The sequence below is a fragment of the Fringilla coelebs genome (genome assembly GCF_963513975.1).
Source record: "Fringilla coelebs genome assembly, chromosome: 1".
NCBI classification, from domain to species: domain Eukaryota; kingdom Metazoa; phylum Chordata; class Aves; order Passeriformes; family Fringillidae; genus Fringilla; species Fringilla coelebs.
Genome location: NC_140028.1, coordinates 53904926 through 53932861, shown reverse-complemented (window position 1 = coordinate 53932861; position 27936 = coordinate 53904926). Strand labels below are relative to the sequence as shown.

General features: G+C 39.2%; 1 protein-coding gene across 1 annotated transcript in view; it reads left to right on the top strand.

The window, feature by feature from the left end:
- The window catches only part of SPIRE1 (spire type actin nucleation factor 1), a 122521-nt gene that overhangs the window by 74039 nt on the left and 20546 nt on the right, over window positions 1-27936 (top strand). Inside the window, exons 4-8 of the mRNA XM_084207475.1 lie at window positions 4543-4668; window positions 14511-14594; window positions 16082-16246; window positions 22676-22762; window positions 23136-23265. Coding sequence (XP_084063601.1) covers window positions 4543-4668; window positions 14511-14594; window positions 16082-16246; window positions 22676-22762; window positions 23136-23265 — 592 coding nt within the window. The remainder of the gene's footprint in view (window positions 1-4542; window positions 4669-14510; window positions 14595-16081; window positions 16247-22675; window positions 22763-23135; window positions 23266-27936) is intronic.

Below are 27936 nucleotides of genomic sequence, written 5' to 3'. Positions count from 1 at the left end.
GCTGGGAAGCAGCTGAAATTGGCTTCAGGTGTTGTGAAAGCCGGCTCAAAACTTGTACTATGTCTAAGTTGTGGGTACTATGCACAGGGGTGCTCCTAGCAGGCAGAAACATCTTAAAAACTCATGACAAAACATTTATTGCTGTCAACAGCCCATCCCTCAACATGATTCGGGATAATAAAGCAAAGCAAAATGCTTAGTTGGATTTTACAAATATGCAGGCACTGTCTTGGTAAGATTTCTCTGGTAAGATATGGGGCTTCTTGAAGTTCATATTCATATTAAGAAGGACATATATGAAAACAAAAGCCTGATCATAAACTCTAGTTCATCTTCCTGGAGGTAAAATCTTTCAGTAAATAGCCTGGACTTGAAAAGGCATCTCAAGCTGTTTTATTTTGTGAACCTGCTGCAGTACCATACTGCAAAGCATGAGGCAAATAGCTAGTACACTTGCATGTTCAGTGATCTGTTGGTTAAAGTAATTTCTTCTTGTTGCTTAAGAAAAAGTACATCTTTTAAGTCTTTGTTAATGCTCCAAGGCTTTCAAAACACTTAACAAGCCTGGCATTTGCAGGCTGGTAATATGTTTTGCATAATATCAATGGCCTGTCTTTGTGGCCCATGGGAAAAAGAAATCTTTTTATTCTTTGTGGTGCATTCCCCAAGATAATTACAAGTGGAAACACTTTTTGTCTTCTGAAATCCTAATTCCAGCAGCCCAGGTGTTTTGATGAAGCTTCCAGTATATATCTAGCCAAAACAGTTTTGCAAAACTTAGCTGCATTTTAGTGAGAGAGTCAGTTGTATTTCTTGTAACTTTATGGAGGCCTTGCTGGAATATATTCAAACAAATGCAAGAAATGCTGTTTGATCTCTTCAGATGGTTAAATTGTGATTCCTGTTAGCGCTGCTTTGGCTTGGTGCACCCTGTTTCCTAGTCAACTGAGGATGAAGTTGGAGGAGCTGGCAAGGCTATGATATTTACATAATGCCTTTTTTTCCTGTGAACCCTGAATGTGGATGGAAACAGCCTCTAATCTTCTTAGTGATCTAAGCAAAGATTGAATGCTTTGGGTCAAGCTGGGGTTTTGGGTAGGCTCAGTTAGAAAAAAAAAATTCAGAAATCCCAGCTCTTCACAATAATTGCAAATGGAAATATTTACAGACTGAGCTAGTTAATGTTTTAGTAGTTGATCATATTTTTATTATTTCAGCAGTTTGCAAATACCACATAATCTGTTTTGAGCCATACTTTTTGAGACTTCTTGGAAGCAGAACAAACAGGCCTTGTATTAAGCTCTGGGCACTGTTCGAGTTCATTCCCCTTAGGGTGGTTTAAAGATGTATCATGAGGGATGAAAAGACAAGTGTCAGAATAAGCATACAACCTCAAAATGACTGGAAAAAACTGCATATATGATCTTAATCCTCCTTGCACTACTAGCACTATGTCCTGGTAAGAGGAGGAGTTCATTAGGTAGCTGTCCTTTGGTATCTCAGTTATTAAAACATACTGACCGGGATTTTTGTTGTGCGTTACAGTAACATAGCTTTTCAAACACTACTACCATAAACTTCAAGATTTTAAATTTTTTAAAGTGGATAAATATCCTGAACTCAGGCTAGAAGTGATATTTCATGCTTGATTTGCCTTGCCTGCCTAGATTTTGTGGTATTTCATGCAGAAGTTACAGCTTGTCAGGCGTTCTGAACCAATGTGCAAGTACAATATATTACAATGAAGGGGGAAAAAATCAGCCTGTCCTATTTACATTTTCCTTTTTCTTCAGGCTTTCCTTCCCTAATCCAAAAAACTCATGTTGGGTCGTTTGACTTAATATTACCACAAGAAGTTTTATTATGTAATGCATCTTCACATAATATAAGATGACTCAGAGATTGATTTCTCAGAACATGAAAGTTAGTAGGAGCTGCTGGCCCTCTTTTAATACCTGCAGCCTAAGGTTTGCAAAGCAAATGGTCAGGATTTATGTGATTTGCTTTTGTAACCTCAGTTCAGCAGCAGGCTTTTTTTTTTTTTGCTTTACTTTGTGTTCACTAATAGAATCAATATTACAACCACTCCCTGCTTGAACTTGTCACCACTGCATTTCATTAACTTTCTCAATATTTGATGCAAAATATTTCTAATTAACATGCCTCTGAATAAAGAAAAAAGGATTCTTAAAAACCTGTATGCAGTCTGTATAATAATAAAATTTTATTCTCAGCTATGAAAACATAACATTTTATGACCTTTTTCAAAATTGCAGTTGCTATTATTTTTATTTTTGTAGGTAGCGTATTTTAGAATGAAACCCTTTTTTCTGTACCATAATTAATAACTAGAAAATTAAAACATAGTAAGGCAAGTAAGGACATGATTCACTATTGAGAAAAAAGAGCGCAACCATACTCAGAACTGGTCTAATGTTCTAATATTTTCATTAAGTGAAATGCTTAGTAGATTCTATCTTTTTGGTATGTGCTATCACTATTGCACATATTAGGCGTGCATCTGTTTGGGTTTTTCTCTCTTTATCTGCCAAGGAGATTATCCAATTTATTAAAAAATAAAAGGAAAAAAGAAAAGGAAAAAAAAGGAGGAAAAAAGGAAAAAAAGCAGGAAGTTGTGGGGGTGGGGAGAAAAAGGGACACATATGACAACTACGTCCTTGTGATTATCCAGAAATAAATTTGAAGAGAGTAAGAAAATTTTGGCCATCCACTGTAAAACAGCATAAATTTTGAAGTGCAGGGATCAAAGGCAATTTCATGAACATGGCTGCCTTGCATTTCCTATGTGGAAGGAAAATATATAGGAAGGAATAAAAATACACACACACATATATATAAACTTTCTGTATGTATATTCTTTTTTACAACTAAAAGGAGATAAATACATAATCAGAAGAGGATATTGCAGGAGTCCAGATTGTGCTTGTAAAGGTTTATCAAAGGAGTTGATGACCAGGTCTGACCACTGAGCTCTGTATTGTTATTCTAATGGGGAGAAATAAAAGATAGCAAGGGGCCTATGGCCTCAGAGAGCAACTTGTCAGTGAGATTGAGGCAGTCTCAATCTGTTCAGCCCTTCCTCCCTTCTCCCACCCTGGCAGCGCGTTCTCCTTGCTCCTTTTTGCCTTCACTTCTGTGAATGTGTCCCTGCCACCAAGAGTAATTGTCTCCTGCTCCACTTCCTTCACATTGTTAATTTTTGTCAGGGTGAGTAATCCTCTGAGTTAGGGCATGAACTCCCGTGCCAGCAGAAGGGTATCTCTGGATTCCTACAGCTGGAGGCCACAGGACCACACCTTTTAGTGGCAGTATGGATTTAAATCAAATGGAAACCAATATGGAAAAGCAGCCTGAGCTTTGCATGCATCGTGCCCCTCGTAACCACAGCGTTCACTGTAATAAGAGGAGAGATTTAGACAAGTATGCCACTAGGCTAATTAAAGGCTCTTCTGCTAAAGAGGCTTTTGTCTCAAGCTTTAGTTCTGGAGATCTGAATGTAGCTCTGTATGTATAAAAAATAGTTACAATAGAACCACATAAGACCAATTTTATGACCTTGATTAAGACTTTATTTTTACATATATACCAGTATATGGCTGTCCATACTCAAGTTTCAGCTTTGGGATTTTTTAAAAGAGTTTAGGAAACAAATTACAGATGTTCTTTTATTCTGTCTGTTTTCAGGCAATATTTCCATGAAAATGATAGCTGGATGTCACTCAAACCATTCAGGTTCTCAGTTTGAAATGTAAAGGCTGGTTTCAGTGAAGCTTCTCTTGTTGGAAATGGGAACTGCATGCTTTGCTCTAGAAGCAATGCTAGACTGGCTGCTCATCAGTACCTGTGAATAATTCTTAGTGATTTGAATAGGCTTTCAGAGTTTGACACGTTTAGCATATGTGGAAACACCTGTAGGGTTCCTTTGCATTAGCTACGCCTGTGTTTGAAAATGTTCATGAATGTCTGAGGTAAAGGAGTAAGCCTGTGCTTCCATAGCTCTTGCTGATTTTTAAAATCTTTGTGCTGCTTGAAACAAATCTGATCAGAGTTTCAGCTTGATGATTACACTCTACTTTTATCCTTGCTTCACCTTCCGTTCTTTCCTAAACTGGTAGGGATACATTTCTCTTCCGTGTTCATAGGAATACTTAACACTTACTGTTAAAGCTGTTTGAATTAAGTATGTTTTCCCAAAATTTGCTACTGCAAGATTGCTTGTTTTCACAATTATGTTGAATTATATTGTCCCCACTCCTTTTTTTTTTTGGTTATGAAAAGGCAGTGTCTTGGTTTTCTAGAACATGGTCTACCAGTCCCCTTACCATTCCCATAGTACTCTTCTCATAAAACAAATGGGAATGGAAGGTTTAGAAAACACACCCCAGTTCCTAAGCTTAAATGTCTCATGGATGCTTGTGCCCTTGAAGTTTGGTTGCATTCACTTTCATGTCATCTGATGCTCTGTAGCATTATGAAAGCAATGGGGATTGTTTTGATCCTGTTATTTATTTTTCTCCCTAGCTGTGTGCTGCCCACCTGCCAACGCGATCGGAGGCGCCCAACCACTACCAAGCCGTGTGCCGGGCTCTGTTTGCTGAAACTATGGAGCTCTACACTTTCCTGGCCAAAATTAAAAGTGCAAAAGAGGTAAGCAGTCTGAGAAGGCTTTCTGCTTTTGAGCTCATCACCATGTCAATTTGGCTTACAAAACCACTTCTGTAGCCGGCCAAAAGGGACTGTCAGATGCTTGAGGAGATGATCTGTAGTTTTCAGGGAGTACACTCCTTCAGCTGAGGTTTTTTTTAAATTTTGGCCTGTAAACATTTACATCCCTCAGAATTTGTTATTAATTGTGATGAGTCTGTTTGGGAGTAAAGCAGAATATTTTCTTGGAGGGTAACACATTGCATACATGTACCCATTCCTGCAAGTGTGTATGCAATATATTCGAGTCTAAACTCTTCTCTGGTGTTTTGGGGATGTTATGAAGTGTCAGAGCTTTGATTGTTCTTCCTCAGCTCCTTCCCATGAGGGAATTCTCTTTGCTGAGAATTGTCTGAGATTCTTCTTGCTCACATTTTGTCCCCAGTCAGCAGCTTCTCTTACCTTTTGCTGTATGATTGGTTTGTTGCCTGTCACATTGGTTTCACAGCAGAGCCAACTTTTAAAAATAGAAAAATTTTCCCTTTCAGGTCACAATGCTTATGTTCGCTGCTTGTTTGGCTCTTATTGTTGGCTGAAAGGCCGTCCTGTGAACCATTGCAATTAACGGGTCTGGCTGAAGAGTGATTTTAAGGCTGATCTTTACTGCAGATACTTTCAGTGATCTGGCCTGCAGAGTGGTCCTGTGAACAATTGTGTTAAAACAGTCTGGGTGCTGGTAACATTGGAAAACTGGTGGGTGAGGGCTAGGGCAGGAAGGGAAGCTCATTTCTCAAAGCTGGTTTCTTCACCAAAGCAACTTATCAAGTAGCAACGCTTTCATAATTTTTTTTTTCCTTAATAAATCCCTGAAGGATTTTCTATTCTTTTGTAAGTCAAGATCTACAGTACCTTTGAAAAGCAGGATAAGATTTTACAGGCTGACCTAAAAATTTTGCTGCTGAAAAAGGCAGAGCTATTCCACCCACGCACACATACTCCCACTGCTTTCCTTCTTCTGGTTCTAGGGAACAAATGCAGTAAATATCAAGCAAAACAAAAAGTAAAGGAGTTACTCCTTATCAGGTTAATGAGCTGAATCAGCTTATTAAGGGTCAGATGAGCCTCAGATGAGTACAAGAGAGCTTTTATCATGTTGATGGTGGAAGATGCAAACTATTCAGAGGCATAAGGGGCTGCTGCTCTTTCCTTCCTGAGTGAGATGCATCATCCAGGAGGGAGAATCCTGCTGAGATGTTTTTCTGCTGCACAGGATCACATTGCATCTCCACTTCTTCTCCAGTCTTATTCAAACTGAAAGCAATTTTTAAACTAAAACAGTGTCATACGAGGATAATTTTGGCAATGTCAGCATGGCTAAAGAGCCACTTGTTTTCTGAAGTGCCTGTGTTATGGAACATCTGCATGCAGTGTCCCTGATACAGGAAGCAGCCAGGATACAAAATCTCCATGCTAAAGCTGTCTCCCAAACCTTGACATCATTAATTTCACATCTTGGCTTTTAACTTCTGGACATATTAACTGAGGGACCTGTGCTGGAAACACCTCACTCAACAGCTATGGCAAAGTCCATGATGAGGCTCAAAGGTAACACCCTTCAGAGTTCTTCTCTCTGCTCAGAGGGGAATTATGTTTCCAATAGTTCTCAAACACCTTGGCCACAGTGAGCAGTAATAGGGCATCCTTGTTGTCAATGTCAAAATAAAATATTGTGGTCTATAACCATTTAAAATCATGTCTTAACAATAATATTTTAAAATTATTTTTAAAAGTGGAAAGGCATTTTGAATTTGCAAATTACTTAATCACCTTATCATTGGGCATAAAAACCCAGCAACATCTGAACACACCATAGAGAATACTATGAGTTAATCCCAAATGAAAGAAGCCATTTGCCTCTCACAGACTATTAGGCATTGATTCAAAGCACATTTAGGTCAAAGGAAGTAATCCTTGTGGATGGAATTTTGGCCCTACTGAATCAGTAAGACTTTTTTTGCTGCACCTAACCAGGGCCAGAATTTTGACCTTTTGATTTCATTTTACTCTGGATCGCTCCTTCAGTAGGCATGTAAGAAATTACCAAGAAAATTATCCTGGAAGCAGCTTTTGGAATCTGATTATTTTGGGTTTATGATGTGGTCCTTGGTCATAGCTTTTATCTAACTACAGATTTGGAAGGTATTTAATTTTGAAAATATACAGTATACAAAATAAAAAATAGGTGTGAAGAAAATATGAGGTGCAATGCTGTAAATCTTGTTGCACCATTTGAAAGTGACCTTTATAGTTTGTACTTGAGGCAAGCAGGGATCATATGATCACCTTAGGTTTGTGCCAGTAAAAGCTGTGCTATTGTTTACATGCTCTTCTGTCTTGCAAACACACAGCAGAATCTTAAGTCATGAGGAGTACAGTTAAATACTCTTCTAGGGAATTCCTTTTCTCTTTTCCTTTTATTGTTGTCACATAAGTAATAGGTATAAAGGAGATAAAGACTGACTACTTCAGTAAGGAAATTTTGTTGTCATGGATTTGTGGTGATTGCATTGGCAGAGAACTGGGGGAAAATAACCAAGTTACATACGTCAGTTCCAATTTAAAAAAAATTATACTGTGATTGTGTAATATTGTGGGTTTGACACTAAAGATGCCAGGAATTTTAAATTTTTAGTTTGTTTCAAAAAATAACAGCCTCATTTGGAGATCGTCCTTTAGATTTCCTCAGACCCAGCTGCAGTTTTGGATGTGAGATCAAAATGAAATTAAAAACACCAAAAAAGGGAATTATTCAAAGTAACTTTCCTGTGGATAAAAATTACTATGAAATAACTTGGATTCCTTCTAGGGCCACTGAGTGGGAGATCCCCCTGTATCTGTTTCCCAGATATATGAGGTTCATATTTTTGGTCAGTAAATGCTTAAATAGGAAGCTGCACTGTAGTGGAAGAGGGAGAATTTTTATCAGTAAAAATTCACTTGTTTGGAGTGAACTAAATCTGACCTATATTATGCTGCAGCCTAGAACAGGTTTAGATGGGAAATAAACTGTGAAAGAGTCAGGGAAAAATATTGCTGAGAAGCTGTTTTCAGTTTGGCCCTATAAAAACTTAGCAGGACTTTGAAAGTCCAGGATTTCAAGAGGGATGGAGTGGTAGGTAGGAGGGGTAGCTTTATAGGTTGTTATGTGTTTTAATACTAATTAATATACTGGGAGTCACGTGTTTCCCAGTCATCATCTGTCATATAACAAATAGAGCTTAGATTCACAAAGGGTTGGACTGCATGAATTTGGGTGTGTGTATTAATCAGAGATGATGAAGTGATGAGTGAGCTGTTCAGATCATCTCAGTGGAGGTCAAATAGAATGTTTAAGGCACTTTGTCACATAATTGATGCCATATGATTATTTCCAGTCTGATTCCCTGTGTATGAAAGGTCAGCAGCAGAGCTGACTTGCAGACAGGGAGATGGTGCTTCTATTCTTGAAAAGTGTGAAATGTTTCATGTAGTGGATGCACAGGATGGGCAGAGTTGAGAAATTTGTGATAGCGCTGTTGCAATAGTTAAAAAAAGTAAAAATCTAAAAGTTTTCTTTTTGCAAGGTGAAGGGTTTTGTTAGCAAGTTTCCTGGGGTGTTTTCCAGCTTGCTGGCAGCACCTGCATGCTGCTCAGGGTCTGTGAAAGGTGCCCTTGCTGCAGACTCACCCTGGGTACCATCTGGTTGGTATCCAGGAGTGGTTTTCTGTTGGGCCAAGACCTCCTGATACTTGTGACCTACTGTTTAAGCCTTTACAGCTGATAACAAAGATAGAGTACAGCTTGTTTTTCATGTCAAGAAGCGAGCTTTCAAAATTGCAGTAAGAAAATCCCACTGAAAGGGATTCTCTCTTTTTTTTTTCTTTTTTTTTTTTCTTTTTCTTTTCTTTTTTTTTTTAAATTGTTTTTGGGGGAAATGGTCCACAAGGTGAAGGAAATGTGCACATGTATGGTGGGTGCAAGGTAATTTGAATATCTGCTAAAAATTGACCCATGTAAAAGAAAAGAGCCATCTTTTTCAGAATTGTCCAAAAGTCATTGACATGACCTTTGGTGGTACCTGGCCATAGCCAGAACTGTAGGCACAAATCAGTGATGTCCATAAGAAAAAGCAAATGTTCCTGCTGTGGATTATCTGAAAAGGTCGCACACATTGCTCAGAAAAGGCACCGAGTGTGACTGAGACAGGGAGGGACTGTGCAAGTGAAGGAATGCCAAACTGGCGCTCAGGATCAGACAGGGAATTCACCAGGCTGTATCCACATGGGGAACCTGCTTTTTGGAGGGGATATCTGCCCTAGTGCTCCTCTGGCTCCCTCTTACTGCCCGGTCTTGCCTTCCCTGGAGTTAATGTTCCACGTGCGCTTCATGGCTGAGCAAACCAGCAAAGTGCCCTTGCTGCAAAGAATCCTTAGGGAGTCCCAGGCTGCAGTAGGAGGAATGCTGCCTCCAGGTCAAGGGAGGTGATCCTCCCCCTCTGCTCAGCACTGGTGAGCCCACAGCTGCAGTGCTGGCTCCAGTTCTGGGCTCCCCAGTACAGGAGAGACATTGAACCGTGGAGAGAGTCAGGGAATAAACGGGAATAGACACCAGGGAAGAGCCGGGAAGATGATGAAGAACTGAAACAACTCTCCTGTGAGGAAAGGCAGAGAGACCCAGGGTTGTTCAGTCTGGAAATGAGAAGGCTCAGGGGGATCTCATCAATGTCTGTCAGTACCTGAGGGGAGAGTGCAAAGACAACAGCATCAGGCTCTTTTCGCTGGTGCACAGTGACAGGACTGGGGGCAGTGGACACAAACACAGCAGGTTCCTCTGAACAGCCAGAAATACTACTTTTACTGTGAGGATAACAAAGATTTTCTGGGGAGGCTGTGGATTCTCTGTCCTTGGAGATATTCAAATGCTGCCTGGACATGATGCTGGACAATTGGCTGTGGGAGGCCCTGCTTGAGCAGGAGGCTTGGACCAGCTGCCTTCCAGAGAACTCTTCCACTCTGAAACACTTTGTGACTCTGTGGGTGGTACCAATAAAGGTGATACTGGCATGTGGGACGTAGACCTGTGGGTGATAAACTCCTCAGCTGGCACAGGTGGTGCTGGAAAACACCATGTGATGCTGGCCAGCATAGGAGAGGAGTGTCCAGTAGGCAGATCTGTTGCAGTAGGTTTGACTTGTACCTCAAAAAGTTTTAGAGATTGATGTGCACCCTAGAGCATCAAAATTAGTATTCCTTCCAAAACTAATTAAGACTTTGTATATTTTTATAATTGCCTGCATCTCTAATTGCACTGAAAATCCATGCTCATCAAAAACTTATCCATAATTTCATTATCCACAGCACGCCTTGTAATTAGGCTTTTGGTAGAAAATAGAGAAAGCTCCCAATCTGTCATCTTTGTACTGTTCTTTTAAAACATTGCCTTGCATTTCTGTCCTTTCTGATGTAAAAGCATAATTCTTTCAGTCTGCCTGGATATATTTCAATCCAATCTGTATGAAATGCAAACATACAAGTTCTAATTAAGGACATGCATGAAATGAAATTGTTCCTTTCTTTTATTCCTAATTTCATGCCATATGAAGGTTCAGTTGCAAAAGAGCTAATGAGAAAGGTCAGGTGGCTATAGTGCTGTATTATTTGTACAACATATGATAATGGAGGTAGTTAATAGGTACCTGAACAGTGTTAATGGCTAACTTATTTTGGAAATAGAGTCATTAGCCAAGTGGTGCTCAAAAGTCTTGTGACTGTAAAAGTTGTCTAATACTCTGCTGCTTGGATTTGCAGAGAGCACAGCTGTAGAAATAAATCAGTTCACAAACTTTTCAGCTCATGTCTTCACTTTTGCCTACACCTTCAAGTCTCCAGTGACTCCACCTTTGCAGCTGTACTTTCATCAGGCTTGTGATCAGTTTGATCAGTTTGATCCTTCAATTTAGGACCTTTAGTAAAGGAAAATACTGCTGGTTTGTATTGGGCAGGGGAGGGTTTGGTTTTCTTGTGTGATGCAGCCGCTGTCACTCAATCAGTGTTACATGCCCTTGCTTTGTGTTTTTTGCCTCTCCTTGCACAGTTATGTTGAGCAGCATGGTGACTATTGCCCCCTCCAGAGCTGAGCAAAGTGCATCAGCCCCTCTCTCTGTACATGAAGAACTTTGCTATCAGCTCGAAGTTTTCAGGGACTGATTTAACTGATCCTATTCCCAATTTGAATTAAATGGGGTTGGGGTCTTTTCAAACACCTAGAGTAATGCTACTGCCTAAGCCCTTGGAATTTAAACCCACGTTGAATAGCTGAAGGTATATAAAAGGACTTTTTCCTATATGTGAATATTATATATTTTTAAGTTAAACCTAGATGTGCAAGAATGTTTTACTAGTTTCACAGATAGCAGTGTAAAAATCAATTTAATCAGTGAAAAAGTGACTCCTAATTTAGAGTGTGAACTGGGAACTGCAGTAGACTGTGCTCTGCAATTGGTGAAAGTCAAAGTTCAGGTCTGGATTCCCTAGAATACCACATTCATTAAAGCATCGTGTTTTTAGAAAGATTTTATGGAAGGGAGTCTTTGAAAGTGTGCTGACAAGAGTCTTACATAAATTCCCATCTGTCACTGAGCACAGAAGAGCACATCTCAAATGTGGGCCACACAGCAGCAGCAAGTCAGCTGCCTGCTTTTAATAGTACAGCAAGAGGTTTGAAGACATTTGATATTTTTATTACTTGCTTTTGCCACAAAATGCAGTCTTCTAAAAAGATGGTCAAAGGCTGTAAAGGTTTTTTAAAAAAGCAAAAGCGCTTGAAACAGTAATTTCCTACATATCCAACCCTTATTGCCTGAATGAATGCCCAGGCTGTAATAGGTGAATTGGGTCTGAGGTTCTGGGATCATTTAGAAAAGCCCTTTTAAGACGTTTCTGCTTTCTGGAATGGAAATCCATTTAGGCCATGTATTTATTGTACTGTAATAGCTTTTCTTAAGCCACTGTCCCAAGGGTAAGTGCAAGTGGCTGCAGCAGCAGCAGCTGAGGTTACTTGCAGGTTTTGGAACACAGCTGAATTCTGACAAAGGGTCTGTAATATTTTAAATATGTTGGTTTCTATTATTTATGGTTGAAACAGAGGCAGAAACCCACTGATGCTGGCTGAGGATGCTGGAGGGAAACCCTAATGTTCCATTTAGTCTGCAGGTTTAACTATAATCATTTGTCACGGTGAATTTATTCCTTCCCAAGCAGCACCTGACAGGTGTGGAAGAGCTAAAGAAGCCTTCCTAAACACTTCCTGCAAGCATAGAGCACTTGCTGGTTTCTTCCAAAGCTTTGCTAGGTCTATAATGATGGAAATTCCTTTATCTCCTACTCTTCCCTACTGATTGCATGGTGAGCTGCATTGAAGTGCCTGAGCCAGGTGCCAGGGGAGGGAATGACCTGTCCCTACAAAGAGGTGTCTGTGGTTGCAGGGCTGCAGCCAAGCACTCAGCCCAGGGATGGGGAGAGAAAGAAGCCCAGCTTTGGCAGGGGCCTGTGCTTGTACCAGCTCACTTGTATCATGGAACTGCACTTGGAGACACTTCATCTCTTGGCTGGCAGGTTTTGCTCCTGCAGCTCTCTGGCGCATGGTAGCCAGCATCACTTACACCTGTGCTGTTTTGGGTAGGAGCTGCCCCTCCAGCTATGTTCCAGAGAAACTAATTAGATGGTTGCCTTATTTGGGAGATCTTTCAGCTGCTCAGGGTGGGTTTTTTCCCCCCTTCTTATTTTCTGCTGTTAAAAAAACCAGGTTGTAATCTCTTCTAGGTTCATGAAATATTTATGTCAGTCTAAAGCATAAGCCTTTGGGCATAAACCAGCCCTGTAAACTGTATGGTAGGGAACACAGTTGCTGAGATGGGTGATTGTCACCAGTCTTGTTGAATAGCTGAAGTATAGGTTAAGCAGCTGGAACACATTAATTTTTTAAAAAATTGAAGGCGGAGCAGATCTGACAGTTGTGAGCCCATTTACTGAAGTTATCTTTTTGATTACAAAGAGATAAAGGAAAAAGTATCAGGTGTTATATTTTGCTGTTTACCAGTAGATGTTAGCAGTTTGCAAGAAATAAAGTAATTTACAGCTCATTTAACTGCATTTGGAATGATTACTCCAACTGTATGATAGAGAAAAGAAGAAACCCTGCATAGCAGAGTACACATAACCAAGGCCTTTATGTTACCCTTTCTTTCCATGTTTCTGTTTCTCCCTTGGAAAGGGCAATTGCCTCTAAGTGTCAGACTGACCACAGAGCCAGGGCCAACAGAAGTTTCCATAAAGACATTCTTTCCCAGCTGGGTATCCTGTTGTGATGCTGCAAGTCATGCCAAAATGTTCCCACATTGTCCCGTGAGCTATCTGCTTTTGTTAGTGTGGGTGATTTATGCTTTTTTGGAGTCTCCTTGTAAATGATGTATTTTATTTTGATAGGGCAGTGGTAGTATTTCTTTTGGTACTAAAGCAATTGTGTTACTTACGTAAATAAGACAATAAAGAACCCATCTGGTCTCTTTCCAAAACCTCTGTGGTAGCTGACTCACAAGTCCTATCTCTGCAGCTGGGTTTGGTAGATGCTTGCACTTTTGAACATGCAAGTTAAGCACTCTTCCAGTGCTTCCATTTCTTACACTGAAATGATGGCAGTTTAGGAACTCCCTCCAGGAAAAAAAGAGTTTTGAAGAGTATGCTTTTTTTTTTTTTTTTTCTGGAAAGCTCAGAAGCTGAATGGAGACTGATTGTTCAGTTCCATTATAAGAAGAGCATAAGAGCTTAAAAGATTGGTAGATATGTCTGTCAGATCTCTGACCTGTTGCTTTTGTCTCATAAAAATAAAAAAAGGTTTTTAGTAGAGGACTTAAATATGCATTTCAGATATATTAGTGAGTACTTAGAAAATCAATCTAATTAAACATTGTTAAAGATTTCCTGGAAAACTCTCCATAAAAGTGAAGCGGATTACTGCGAAATTACTTGCACTGCTGATTCCAAAACATTTCAATACAGAAGTAACTAAAAAAAAAAAGCCTTTTGAATAAAGAGATGTTGATGTGTATAAGAAAATTTGTGTAAAGTCACAGCCTTCTGTGTTCAAGCTTGCCTGTTCTTTGGTCTGCTGTAACTTTTGTTTTTCCTATTCTTGTTGGTATGAAAGCTTTTTTTTGCCCCTTTGCACACCATCTTTTCCATATTTGCATGATCTAATCTGGTTATTAAGTAGCAGTTTTCATCTTTGAAAGATCAGTTTCTCTTCCTCACATGATTTTATTACGGATATTTCAGAATCTACACCCACGTTATGCAGACTAATTAATTTTATATATATATATATGCAATTCTGTCACTATTCAATGTTTCTCATAGTTTATTTCTCGTAGTTTATTTGTCCTTCTACAAAAATGAGCTGCCTTGAATTCAGCAAGCATTAATTTTGGTATGAATGTTATGAATGGATCCTTATCAAGCTGGTAATATTTTCTGTTTAATGTGTAGTTTTTCCTCCAGCATGTTATTATCTGAAGTACTTTCATACTCAAAACTTAACATTTATTTCCAGCATTTAAGGTTAACTTTCCAAGGAAGAGAAATATATTCAAATAGTGTTTCAAGTTACTTTTACATATTGCTATACAAGTCACAAAACATTCAGAAGAATACCCAAACAACATGATACAAGAGATTAAAAATTAAGCTTCAGTTTTACTTGAGAGTTAATGCCACTGTTCATTTATTCACTCATCTCCTTTTCATTGGCAGAACCTGAAGAAGATTCAGGAAATGGACAAGGAGGCAAGTGATGAATCCAGCACAGACCTCGATGAACTGAAAAATGCTGACTGGGTAAGACAACAATGGCATCACTACTGGCACTTTATTTTTCTTTATAAAGCTTAACTAAGCCATTATTACATCTGCCTTCATGAGACCCCACCTGAAAGAGTGTCCATCTCTGCAGTTCCCAACATAAGAATGATGTGGACCCATTGGAGTGCGTCCAGGGGATGCCAAAAAAATGCTCAGAGGACTGAAGCACCTCTCCTATGGAAACAGGCTGAGAGAGCTGGGATTGTTCAGCCCAGAGAAGAGAAGGCTCCAGGCAGACCTTAGAGCAGCCTTCCAGTACCTAAAGGAAGCCTCCAAGGGAGCTGGAGAGGGACTTTTTATAAGGACATTTCATAACAGGACAAGATGGAATGGCTTAAACTGAAAGAGGTTTAGATTAGACATAAGGAGAAATTCTTTACAGTGGAGGTGGTGGGGCACAGGAGCAGCTTTCAGCAACCTGGTGAAAGGTGTCCCTGCCCAGTGCAGGGGGGCTGGAACTAGATAAGCTTTAAGGTATTTTCTACCCACACCATTCCATGATACTGTGCTCAAATCAGTCTCTGGGCTTTTTTTAGTATATGTGTTAGTAGTAGCCCACTACAAGTTAGAATTAAATTAAATCCCAACTTCCCTTTCCAGACAGATGAAACAGTACAAGTATCCAAGCAATATATTGTTCCTTAGGCTGTTTTCATGGAGAAGCTGTTGCAGTTTGCAGACTGGACATTTAGACAGTTACCATGCTGACTACCCTTCAGAGGGGCAGTCAGGCAGTAGACAGAGCCACCAGTTGAATTTCTCTAGGGATGAAAGAAAAAGGCAGCAGGGAAACTCTTAAGTAGGAAGTAACTTTATTTCCTAGCTACTGTTCTTGCCAGTTCATAGAGGAATATTACAAGGTTCCTAAAAAGTACTTGATTTTAATTTCCATCTTCAATCCACCACCTGTTCTTTCTTCTCTCCAGCCATGCTGCTTCACAGAAAAAGAGAGGGAGGTGTTAGTGTGAGGTGCTCTTACAGGCAGAGCAAAATAAGTTGAATTTTTCTGCTGCAAGATCTTAGGACTAGGAAGTCCATTCCAAAATTTCAATTTGAAGAACAACTTTTAAAGAAATTTTACAAGAGAGTCCTGGGTAACAAAGTTTCAGATTCAATCACTGTTTTAATTCACACAGGATTAGCTACAAATCTAAAAACTTTGATTATGTACTTGCAGTGTACTTGAAGTGGGAATTCAGATGTAAGGTATGAGAATTTCAGATGCTCTTTCCATACTTGAGGTGACACCCAGCAGTCCTGTTGAGTTGCAACAAAGTTTTATTATGTTCACAAGTGTTAAAAATAAGCTCATAGGAAATAAAATGGGATTTGGTTGATGTGGTAAAAATAAAATAGTAGAGTTGTAAATATTTGGTGGTGTCCTGAAGGGAAACTTTGGTTTTATGTGAGGTGGTATTCAAGGGAAAGGTATGAAGTAAAATTTCTGTCTCTTTTGTCTTCAGGCCCGCTTTTGGGTGCAGGTGATGAGAGATTTGCGGAATGGCGTTAAACTGAAGAAAGTTCAAGAGCGCCAGTACAACCCCCTGCCCATAGAATATCAGCTCACACCCTATGAGATGCTGATGGATGACATCAGGTCCAAACGCTATACTTTAAGGAAGGTCATGGTAAGTCAAGAGAACCACTGGAGTTTTTCAAACCTGAAATGCTATTTAACTTTTTTATTTTCTTTTTGTCTTTCTTTTTCTTCTGAGAATCTTGAAATTATTATTTCTTATAGATACTAACGTTCATTGGGTTTATATGGCATCATAAATTTGTGCAGTGCATTGAATAGAGAACATGAAACCAACACATGTAGTGTACTTGGTTTTCCATGTGGCAGGCATTTAAAATTCTGAAAGACATGCCTGCCTATCATAAACTTGAGCAAATCATTGTGTTGGGTTTGTGATCATCTTAAGAATCATCTCAGAAGTCCTGTCATGCTTTCCAATGAGAGATTGTTTTAGACTTTTCTTATTAGCAGTACATTTATCTTGAGCTACATTTATCTTGAGCTACAAAAACATAGTTTTTGGAGTTCCAGAATGTAAAGTGCTACCGTGAATGATACTGTGATGGGAAAGGAAAACCTACAGTGGTTGAAAACTGCCTGTATCACAGTGTTTGTAAACTTACTTTACTGTGATCTATTACAAATTTTCAAGGAATAGTCTATGTTAAAAAAATTAAATCTTCCATTTGTAGAAGTTGAGCTCAGTTATTTTCATCATATTTTCCTGTTGGTTTCAAATCAAGACAGTATGCCATGGCAAGCTAGAGAATGTTCATGGGTCTCCTCTCCCTAGATCCTCAAAAAGGTGCTTGTAAAATTGACTCGAGGCACTCTTTTTATCAGAACCCTTTTACTGATGTCTCCCTGTTCTTTCTGTCCTTTTGGGTTATATTTTTTTCAATATTAAGATCTTCTTCCTGATCGCCCAGCACCTGATCTAAAGGGTGTCTTATCCCTGGTAGGACATTGTAAATCCCTTTGTCAAGGGCATGTATTTGGTCAACATCAATATTTATACCTTACACTTACTTATCTTCACCTGCCATTAGTTACAATGGAAGCATTGTCTTAGAATATTCAGTCACTATTCAGATGTATTTACTTTCCTTACAAATCTTCACACAGTGGCAGAGCTGTGATCCATCTAAAAAAAATCAGAGGGGAAGGTGGGGGTGAGGGAGACAGATGAGAGAGGCAGAAAGTGTGTAGTGTAAATGCTTTTTATGTTTGAGCTGAAAATACTTTCCTAATCGAGATCTGGATTTAGACTATCTGATTGTATTTATTTTCTGCTGCAGATGTTGCTGAAATGTTAAATCAATAGGGTAAAATGCATACCCAGGTAATGATGTTTTCTGTCTTTGCCCTAACAATTCAGAGAACTGAGCTAAGTGTTCCTACTGCCCTCTGCACAAGAGGACCAGTCCCCTCAGCACCTCAGTTGCTGTATGCAATCAGAACAGTAGTTTTGTTTGAATGGGAACCCCTGGGTCATCTAATTTTGCTTTTGTCAGACTAGCTTTTAATTCAGCTGCTGCTAAGCAAGCTTCTTCCTCTTCAGAAGAGATTTCCTTCATTATGTGGTACATCTTGGGGGCACAGCTGCTGCTCTGCTTATCCAGACTCTGGCTCTGTACAAAATCCCTGGAAGCAGCTATTTTTGGCTTGCTATCTTGTCTTCTGGATAGATTGTCCAAAGTGAACTCTGGGAATAAATATGATTGCAATCAGCTGCAGGTACAGTGCCTGTAAGGCTGTCTGTGATGCAATTGCTGGCTTAGTCTGACAAGTGCTGATGACACTGTGTTAGAAAAATCACTTCTTTCTTACTGGAAACCTTAAACTCAGTCACTTGGATTCTGCTGAGGGGTCTACTTGAAGATTGTGCATGTTCAACAATAAGAGTGCAGCTTGACATGGAACATGTGGAGCCTGAAGGATTCACACAGAATTACAAGTTTAGTTAGATTGCATAGATACATCTTCTAACTGGCTATTAGGTTGAAGTTGATTGTATGGATTCCCATCAGCAGAAACCCTTGTGGTTCTTGAGAAGAGGAGAAAAGGATCCAAAATCCAAATTTTAAGGCAGTCTAGGAAAGATGGATTATGTTTCTTTCTATCATTCAAAATGGATGTTCAGCAAAATTTGTATTAAAAGTAATTTTGCTTTTAATTTATGGGTGGTAGTTTTAGACTTGGTAGCTTGTGAGGACACGTATCCTACTAATGATACCATGAGATTAAGTAAATTTCCAAAGTAATAAGTAATTTCTTTAAGTAAATGAAATGCAACATGAAATCTTTCTGTTCTTTTTATAATGTGATGTTGTGTTTAAAAGAGTAGCTTGATCTGTTGCTGACTGCTCAGTGTTCTGCATAGAAATTAAGGGAGGAACAGATGTTCCTGTTAGGCCATATTTTAGTGATGCAAACTGTCCTGCTAACAGACAGCAGTAACTGGAGCTTCTGTTCTCACCCATTGTTATAGTGCAAATATTCAAAATGTTTTGAAGATGTAAAATGTCAAATTCTGGGCTTTTGGTAAATAACTGGTTTCATTTGTCTCGGTGACGTTGGCATTTCTATTTCAGTACATCTGAAAATAATTTCAGGTTTGTCATCTTTCTATCCTGAGGCAAGAGTCCTCATTGCTGCAATTATTGTGGGAGCAAGCTAGCTTTCATTCTGGAATTTTATAAACTTTAAGTATCTACCTTAGAGAGATTTAATTGCTTTCCTCACCTATGGAGCACCCACTCCCACAAAAGCTAAAAGCTGTGGTCATTGGTGGAGTCAACACCTGAAAATGAAGAAATGTAAGATTTAAATTACTCTTTTAGGCTTAATTTTTCTTTATTATTTGTATGTGTTGAGCTAGTTTTTAATTTCAGTGAAATTGTGCTTCACAATTAGCTCTGATTTCTGCCCGTCTCCACCTCCCTCCAATGCACCATTCACTGTATTTCTTGAGCAATGCTTCTTGAACAGTAGCTGATACCTCTTGTGTTGCCTGCTCAATCCATGCCTGTCAGGTACTTTTATGCCCTATCCAAATTCAGCATTATGTTACATAACAGTTACACTCTTTGTAGGTAGGAGCACTCTTGTCATCATATTCGAGCTCTTCACAAGTACCTGTCCTGCAGTGGTATTGGCCATGTTGCAGAAGGGGAATTTAAACAAACAGGTTGAAGCCATTATTATCAAAAATATCCAGTAATTTGAATATCTAAGCTGAGAATCCTGTGGAATGGGTTTTTTTTGTTTTGGTTGGGTTTTTTTTTCATTTACTTCTTTGCAGTATTTATCATCTTGGAGTACTTAGGTTAATTGCAGTAACAGCTGTGCACAGACAGTATTTTCATAAGCATGAGTTCATATGCTTCAAGCAGGATATAGAGAATGTGAGCTTTGCTGTGCAAAGGACTTTGACCACTTTATCCAGCTGGACATTGTAGAGTTTTTTGTCCCCTTACACACAAGTCTGACTTGGTTGTGGTGAGTTACTTTCAGCAGGGGAACTGTGCTTTTCTTTATCACAATATTTCTACAGAAGTGTAGGAGTCGTCCTAGGCAAAGCAGGGAGCTTTGCAGCTCCTAGTCATGTTTTAGGGGTATTCAGAGGAGGGACTCCCTGGTTACCATGTGGTATCATAACTTGTTTCTGCAATAGATGGGCAGGAGCAGCAGAGTGAGTACAGTGCCTCATGATGGGAAATACCAGAGCACTTCATTCTTGGACATTGCTGCTTCAGCTTGCTGTGGGTGTCAAAATACTGTGTAACAACTATGTTAACTAAAACACTATACTGTCTGCATAATGCAGGGTGGTAAATAGATAGCTACTTAAAATACTTTAATTCACCACTGAACTTTATCGTGAGCTGTTCTGGGAGTGATGTAGTGTGTCCCCTCTGTTTCAGTGCCCATGCAATTTCCTTTTAAATGAAAATTCTAGATAGTACAACAATATCAGTTTCCTGTTGACTGTTATTTAAAGATAGCACTCTCCTAATTATTGATGACACCTTTTATAGCTGAACAGATAAATGGCTAAGATAATTGAGTGTCAATGATAGGTGATGTTATTTTTTGTGAAAGTTATCAGCAATGTACTTCTTGCTTGATCACCATTTTTAAAGCTTTGAGCTTCAGCCAGAGGTAACTGAGTACCATTTGCCATTATTTTTTAATTGCAAATCCATATTTATATATTAAAATGTGATGGTAGCAGGCTGTTGGTAGATGATGACACACTAATTTTTCTGTGCAGTAGCTGTTTAGATCTCTACATTTATGTTTGATTTCTATAAAAATTGGCTAAGCTTTCTTCACACTGTCTGTTTTAATGCATACTGCTGTACAAAAACTGTTTTGCACACATGAAGGCTTAGGGTAGTTCTACTGTGTTTTGAGGTATTTATTCAAATACTGGTTTGTAGTTGGGGCCAGCCTGTTATGTGGAGAGGAAAAAAAAACCAAACTTTTTCCTTGGTGGTTTTTCCTCTGCAGCCTGGGTATCATGGCTGCATCTGTGCAATGTCTTTGGTTGAGACTTTAATCAAGAGCCATGAATTTTAATTAAGTAAAAGTCAAGGATGCATTTGAAGTTGCTCACTACAGAGAGAGTTAGTTTGAGTAAATAAATAAATCTAGTCTGAACAGAGAGGATAAAGGTTTCCCCGCAGTACCTTTCATGTCAGTATCTTGTTTGGGCGCCAAGTACCAAAGGTGGGTTCTGCCCCTGACGCTCCTGCTCTTGGCTGCTTGGCTGCAAAGCATCCACTTGCTTGGCCACCAGCTCCCCATGCATCCTGTGGAAAATCACTTAAGCAAATCCTACATTTCTCTTTTTCCAATCAGATGGTAATACTGATACTAATTATACCCTGGTGGCATTAAGTCAGGGCCTAGAGTGCCCTGAGGTGAAAGGCTCAGAGCCATGTATTATTTATTGACTATTGTCACACAGAGGGTTGTTCCCCAAGGCTCCAGCAGAGATTATCAGTTTACAAAACGGCTCTTCTGATGGTAATAATTCTCAACTTCAGCTATCAACTTTGACATCTGATGAACAGTAGCTCAGGGAAGAGAGACTTCTCATTTCATTAACCATCTTCCAGGGCATGGTGGCCTCAAAAAACTGCTCAGTCTTTGAACAGAAGAAATCAATCACACCCCTTAAAATAGTATTCTCCTCATCAGGAAATGTCAAATCATGGTTTAGTATAAACCTTTTCCATTTTAATTTTTCTGCACTATTTTTAAGAAGATGATGCATCTTGCAGAGTTTAGCAGCTTGAAATTCTTTGCCGAGCAACGTGAAATTCACTCTAAGGAAACTAAGGAGGGTGGAACAAATAGAATTTGGAGTGTGTCTGGGGTAGGATATCTCCAGAAAGAATCCTCAGGAAAGCAATTAAATGTTCCCCAGGAGGGACTCTGCATCTGATTGTTTAGAGGACAAGGGATGAATCTTCTCAAGGAGGCTGTCACTCAGCCTCAGCCTGGACACAGGGCATGCCTGAGGTGAGCAGAGCTTGTACGGAAGCTGCATGGCATTGGTGAAGTTCCATTAGGGATCATATTCAGGTGACCTTATGGGCATTTAAAGCCCTCTTTGTGATGGCAGCAGTCCTTCTGGTTAGCAGAAGGGCGTGTTATTTGGCAAACCAAGCATGGGTCTTTCCACAGGTACAGAGCTTGTATGAATACAGTCCCACAAAAATAAAATGAGGTAACTGACCCTTAACAAAGAAGTCTGAAATATGGAATCCTTGGTCTAAGCAATACAGTGTGGTGGAAATTTCTGTCAAATTGGAGGACAGGGCTGATGGCCAGCTACTGTGCAGTAAGAGGAGGTAGCAGAAGGATATATATGACATAGCATGACCTCTTGTCCCTGACAGCATTCTTGGGCACTGTGCTCTGTGAAGACTGAACCTGACAGGTGGGGTTTTTTTAATCAAATCCATACACTTATTCCCAGCTTACAATTTATACGTTCTTCATATTATATAAAAACTTGCATTGCCTTCTTTAAATCCTGTGCATGTACAGGATTTAATTGATGATTCTTCCCTGTGATGTCTTGTATATGGTCTTACATCTAAATGTCCAAGTGTTTCTGGAGAAAAGCAAACCAAAAAAGCAAACAACCCTCACCCAGCCCCTCTGCTACAGAAATATGTGATTTACAGTGAGGAAACCTACTTCTCCCACAGACACAATTGCAGCCTTGACGTTTGATTTCATAACTTCAAAATCCTAAATACTGCTGCTTAAAGCTGCTGCAGTTGGAGTTATTTTGCAGCCATCAGCAAAACTGAAAAGCTGCTAAGTACCTTTTTTTTTTGGTTTGTCTGTGCTCTGCATATGGATTGTTGCTCCACTCAGGACTGGTGGGGTTTGATGTCTGGTGCAGGTGTCAGAACACTGCAGCTCTGTCAGGGTTGTTGTGAGTTTCCAGTTGATCTCATCTGTATGAATATAATTGTGAAACACAGCAATATATATTTCACTTTCTCCTTTCCAGGTCAACGGTGACATCCCACCTCGATTAAAAAAGAGCGCCCATGAAATAATCCTGGATTTCATCCGATCGCGACCTCCATTAAATCCTGTACGTAATCCAGTGGGCTTCATTCCTTACAAAACAGTGCCTTTTCAAAGCATGTTTGGTTCCAGCAAATACCTAAACATAACATTTTCTGCCAGGGCTTTCAAAAACATTGTCTTCTGTACATAGAACAGGATCCCTTAGAAGAACAGTGTGCAGTGTGTTACACGTACCAATTAGCAGCTGTTATTGCCGGCAGCCCTTTATCTCTAGGGAACCATGATGCATAAAACCCTCCTTCAATTTATGCTGAGGTTTGAAATTGAGTGTATGTAAAATCATATCACAGCATTCCACATTTCTTTCAAAAAAACTGTGAAATCTACTTTCAAGGATGCACTTTTTAATGTAAATATGATTATCTCTGTATCCCAAGGCCTCGGCAAGGAAACTGAAACCAACCCCGCCCCGGCCCCGCAGCCTCCATGAGAGGATCCTGGAGGAGATCAAGGCAGAGAGGAAGTTACGTCCAGTCTCCCCTGATGAGATAAGGCGCAGCAGGCTGGGTAAGCACGTGGCCAGGTTTTACCTGCAGCAGCCACAAAAAACCTCCCACATAGGAAGCAGCAATTTTAGCCACATCTGTGCAGATGTCACCAAAGATAAACTACTCCTTCAGAAAAAGAAATAGCCTACAGGCTTTTCTAGGGCTGTGCAATCTTTGTCCTTAGTTATATTTTAAAAAATGAAACGGAATGGTTTCCCTTGATTCCATTCAAGATTTTAGTGTATTAGATAAATGGAATGGTATTGTATTGCTTGTTGCACGTGACAGTTTATGTTAGATTTGCTGAGAATGGAACGGGTATTGCTTGTCTCTAGTGCAGTATACCTTGACTATCCCCAGGTATTCTTTACCTGTTGATTTTTAATTAATTTATTCTTTTTGTTTCCTGTTGTTAGCATCATCAACTTATTTATTTAAATTTAAAACCGGCTTTTATTTTGTTTACTGTTGCATTTATTTTGAATCTAAATCTTTGCTTCCTTTTCCAAGTTATGGAAAACGTGTTTGTAGGTCTTTTCATGGGAAAATAATTCAGACTTGCATTGCAAAGCATTTCATTCCTGCAGTGTATTTTCAGCAAACCACTATGAAATGATGCAAATTCTATGTGATGCAGCGTTAGTTTGCATTAGTTCAGTGGTTCTGATGGCAAAAGCATGACAAATACAGGCTTACATAGTGACTTGGATTGCTTTAAGTGTACTGTTTTTATCTGTATCAGAAAAACTGAAGTAGCTAAATTTTTAAAGAGCAAATGTGGAATCTTATGGCTGAAAACTGTCAAAAATCCACGTACGTACTCTCTGTCACTGCTTTTTGAAAGATATTTGTACTTGCCACCTGTGCCCAAAGGCACTGGTCCAGATTCAAGTGGATTGTGACAACCTGTTGTTTCTGGAGAAAAACAATTTCATCAGTCTGGCTTTGTTGCATTGTTTTTGAAGTGCTTGATGGAGTTTGGGGAATGCTTGTGTGTGTTTGTAAAAGAACAATGCTTCAAATATTGGTTTTCTGGGCCTTCCAGTTTCTGGTTTGGATTCAGTTTATGTTTGCTGTATCAATTAACATTTCTCACAGGCCTACACTTTTTTCCAAATGTAGGAAGTTTGTGGAAATGTGGAATGACTCCTTACTTTTCTTTCAAACATTCAGTTTCAGTGTTTTATGTGTTGTGCATCTGGGAACTACCATGTTGTCTCAGGGGCAGCAAACCTGATCTAATAAATCTTTACAATTTCTAACTGATAGAAATGGCATCTAAAACTGATGTTAAATTTTGAACCACTACTGCTTAGGACTTCTGCACTGATTTCAAGGTATTGCCTTCAATGAGGGATACCTATCTTCCACTAATTCTTCCCTTTTTGTTAGAGCATTACATTTTTCTGTTTTGGAACTGGGGTGATTCCTCTTAAGTCCAGTGAATTGACTGGATTAAATGCTACATTAATGGAGGTGTAAAAGTGGATGCATGCAAGCTTTTTTCCAAGGATAAATTAGTTGCTGGCATGAAGAACTAAAAAGACCAAAGGCCTTTAAGATAATTTTCCTTATGTTGACATATGAGGTTTCGTTCTTTCTCACACTTGGAGCGATTGTTATGCCTAAAGTTCCTTTTTAAAAAGAATGTGCTTGTGCAGTTTGGGAACAGAGCAACGTTAGTGGCATTCAGTATGGCACAAATAGATCTGCCATCCAGTTTTAATGACCACTGAATGTAATTTAGTGTAACAACATGTAAGGTAATGAGGTTTAAGGATTATAAATCTAAGTAGAAATGCCATGTGGGACACTTGCACCATCTGGACTATTTGTCCAGAACTGTTTGTTGCTATTAAAAAGGAGAAAAAAAAATAGCACATTACAGTGATGTATTCAGGAGCATAAGGTGTGTTTCACATGTCTCAGGCATGTTTCACATGTCCCAAACTCCTTTTTGCTCAGTTTATACAGTCAAGAGCACAACTACACTTGGCTGTTGGGGCGAGTGGGGGCAGTTCCTCGTGTCTGATAAGGCTGTACCTATGGCATGTGTTCCCCAGCAGCCCCAGGCTTTGTCCCTCTCTCTACACACACCTGGCACAGGTAAGATCTTCTCTACCCTGGCCAGTCTCAGTCTAAACCTTCTTTGGAAATGGGCTTGAACTGTGCTCACAAAGGGAGAGGTTTGAGTAGAGGAGTTGGAGTGAGCTTTCAAATGACCCCATAAAATCGTCAGCATAAGCCATGGAGACAAGCACAGCCTTGAGGTACATGTGCTTTTAATTAAAGCCATGGATTTGTGACTCAGGCAAGTGGAGCTAATGGAGCTTGGAGAAGCTTTGTTTCATGTGCTGCTTTTATCAATGTCTCAGCATCAGGTGATAAACAGCCTTCTGCTTGAAGAAGTATGTGTCTTTATGCTAAGTATGGACAGAAATTTTGATACTGTTACTGTAGCTATTATCTATGGATAATTTCTAGTTAATGAATACAGAAAAAATTCCCTCACTCCCAAATTTAGCTCTGAGTCAGCCACCTACTGCATGCAACACTTCAAATTATTCTCATGAGCAAAACTTGTCCCAGTATCCCAGTACAACCTTTTTATAAACATCTTTTAGGATGGTGGTGGTATGTGTGTCTGACAGGCTCTTTCTGCCAGCTTGCAGATTGCTCACCTGTCAAGGAAGACACATCAGCTGATTTCAATTTTGATGCATTTTTGCGCGTTCTTGTCACTGGGCTTGGCCTGCTTATCTGGATTTGTGCGCTGAAATTTTGTTTTCAGCTGAAGAATATTTTGAGGGTCTGCTCCCTGAATACACTGTTTAATTGGAAATATGGATAGGTCTTTCCAGAAATGAAGAACATCTGACCACTTTCTTATCTAACAATAAAATCATCAGAGGCCCAGGAAGAAGAGAATAATATTATGGATGCATTTTAATGGCTAGGTGCACCTAAGGTTTTTTAAAAGAACAGGAATCAACACAAATCAAATTTTGTTTGGCCTTTTTTTCCATCCTCTTCGAGGAGGATTGCTCTACTGTGCAAGCTTAGCTTGGGTGTCTCTCTTTATTAGTTTAATTATAATCATTGGAGATTATGCTTAAAAAAATTAGAAATATCTTTATTTCAGGTCACTGAAACTTGTGTGAAATGTGGCTTTGTGCTTTCGAATTTTTTTTCCAGCTCTTTCTCTCCTCTCTCTCTCTTTCTCTCACTCTTTCCCTTTTTCCTGTTTCTCTTTTGTGGTGATTTTATTTTAAAGTATAAATTTTTTTAGATATTTGTCTCTTGTTTTGATATTTGATTTATTGAATTCCAAAAATCTTAATTTACTAGTAAGATAATTGTTCTGTTTGCAAGTCCCGTTTATGCTACTGTAGTTTTCAGATTTTGAGTTTTATCACAGTAAAGCAGTAGTATGTCTGACACATTTTGGATTTAAGCAAGAGTCCAAAATGTCTCAAGTGGAGTTAATATTTTGTTTTTGTTATCCCTCTGCTTTTCTAAGAGCTGAATCATTTTCTTTTTTGTTGTGTTTGTTTCTTTTTTTACAGCAATACGGCCACTTAGCATGTCTTACAGTTTTGACTTGTCAGGTAAAATGTGCTGCACCACCTGACGTGGTTGTTGTGCTTATTGTGAAATTTGTTCCATCTGTTTGTCGAATTCCCATCTAAGAAAGAAACTTGAAGGGATTCTTCCAAGATATGGTCAGTGAAAATAAAAAAAAATTAGATAAATTAGTTATGAATACTTACATTTCCCTTGCCATAAAAAGATGCCTAGGTACAGGAAACATCTGCATTTCACCTGAAAACCACCAGAATGCTGCAATTCTGCTTAAATTAATAAACAAAATAAGGTGATCCAGAGCTATTCCAGACTCTTAAAATGATTGCAGAGTTCAGCATCGCCTTCAAGTCTGATTTATTTATTGATAAATCTGACTTCAGTGTCTTTGCACTCACTTTTTGACTAGACCATCTTTTGCAGTATTTCATTTCTCACCAGGATCCTAAAACTAGCTTTGAACTCATCTACCTTTCTAGATTAATTGAAATATACCTATGTATATTGATCTAGAAAGAAACTGTCAGTTCTGCAGTGTCTTTGTGGTGAAAGCTTTGTGAGGTATGAAATCAAAGACATTCACCAACAAAAAGGCTAAACCTTCCTTCTTGACTTGTTAGAAGAATAAGGTTTGCTGGTACAGAGGATCCAAAAGGTGACCCTTCATCCACCATCTAATATAAATTTTCAGGTTTCCTCTGGTGATCCATTAATTAGGACATGCAGCAGCTGTATGAACCTGTTGCCCATTGCATTGATACTGCAACGTCAGATAGCCTAGTAGCCAGAAAATAATTCATTCCTTCTTCATTATACACTAACTTTCCAGGATGATCAGGCCCAAAATTTCCATCATTGATGTTGGAAATATTCAACATCAGCCTCAAAGGTTTGTTGGCAGAGGAAACAGCTAGCTCTTATCTAATTTCCCCTAGGTGACTCTCAAAAAAGTCTCCAAATAAATCCATGCTCTTTGTACCACCTCCCCTCCTTCCTCTGAGTTAAAGACAGAAACATCTCATCTAGGTCTTCAGCACAGTTCACATCCTCAGTTTTTCCATGCATCCTTTAGCCTCATCTGGTTATTTTCCCCAAAGAAAGGCATCAT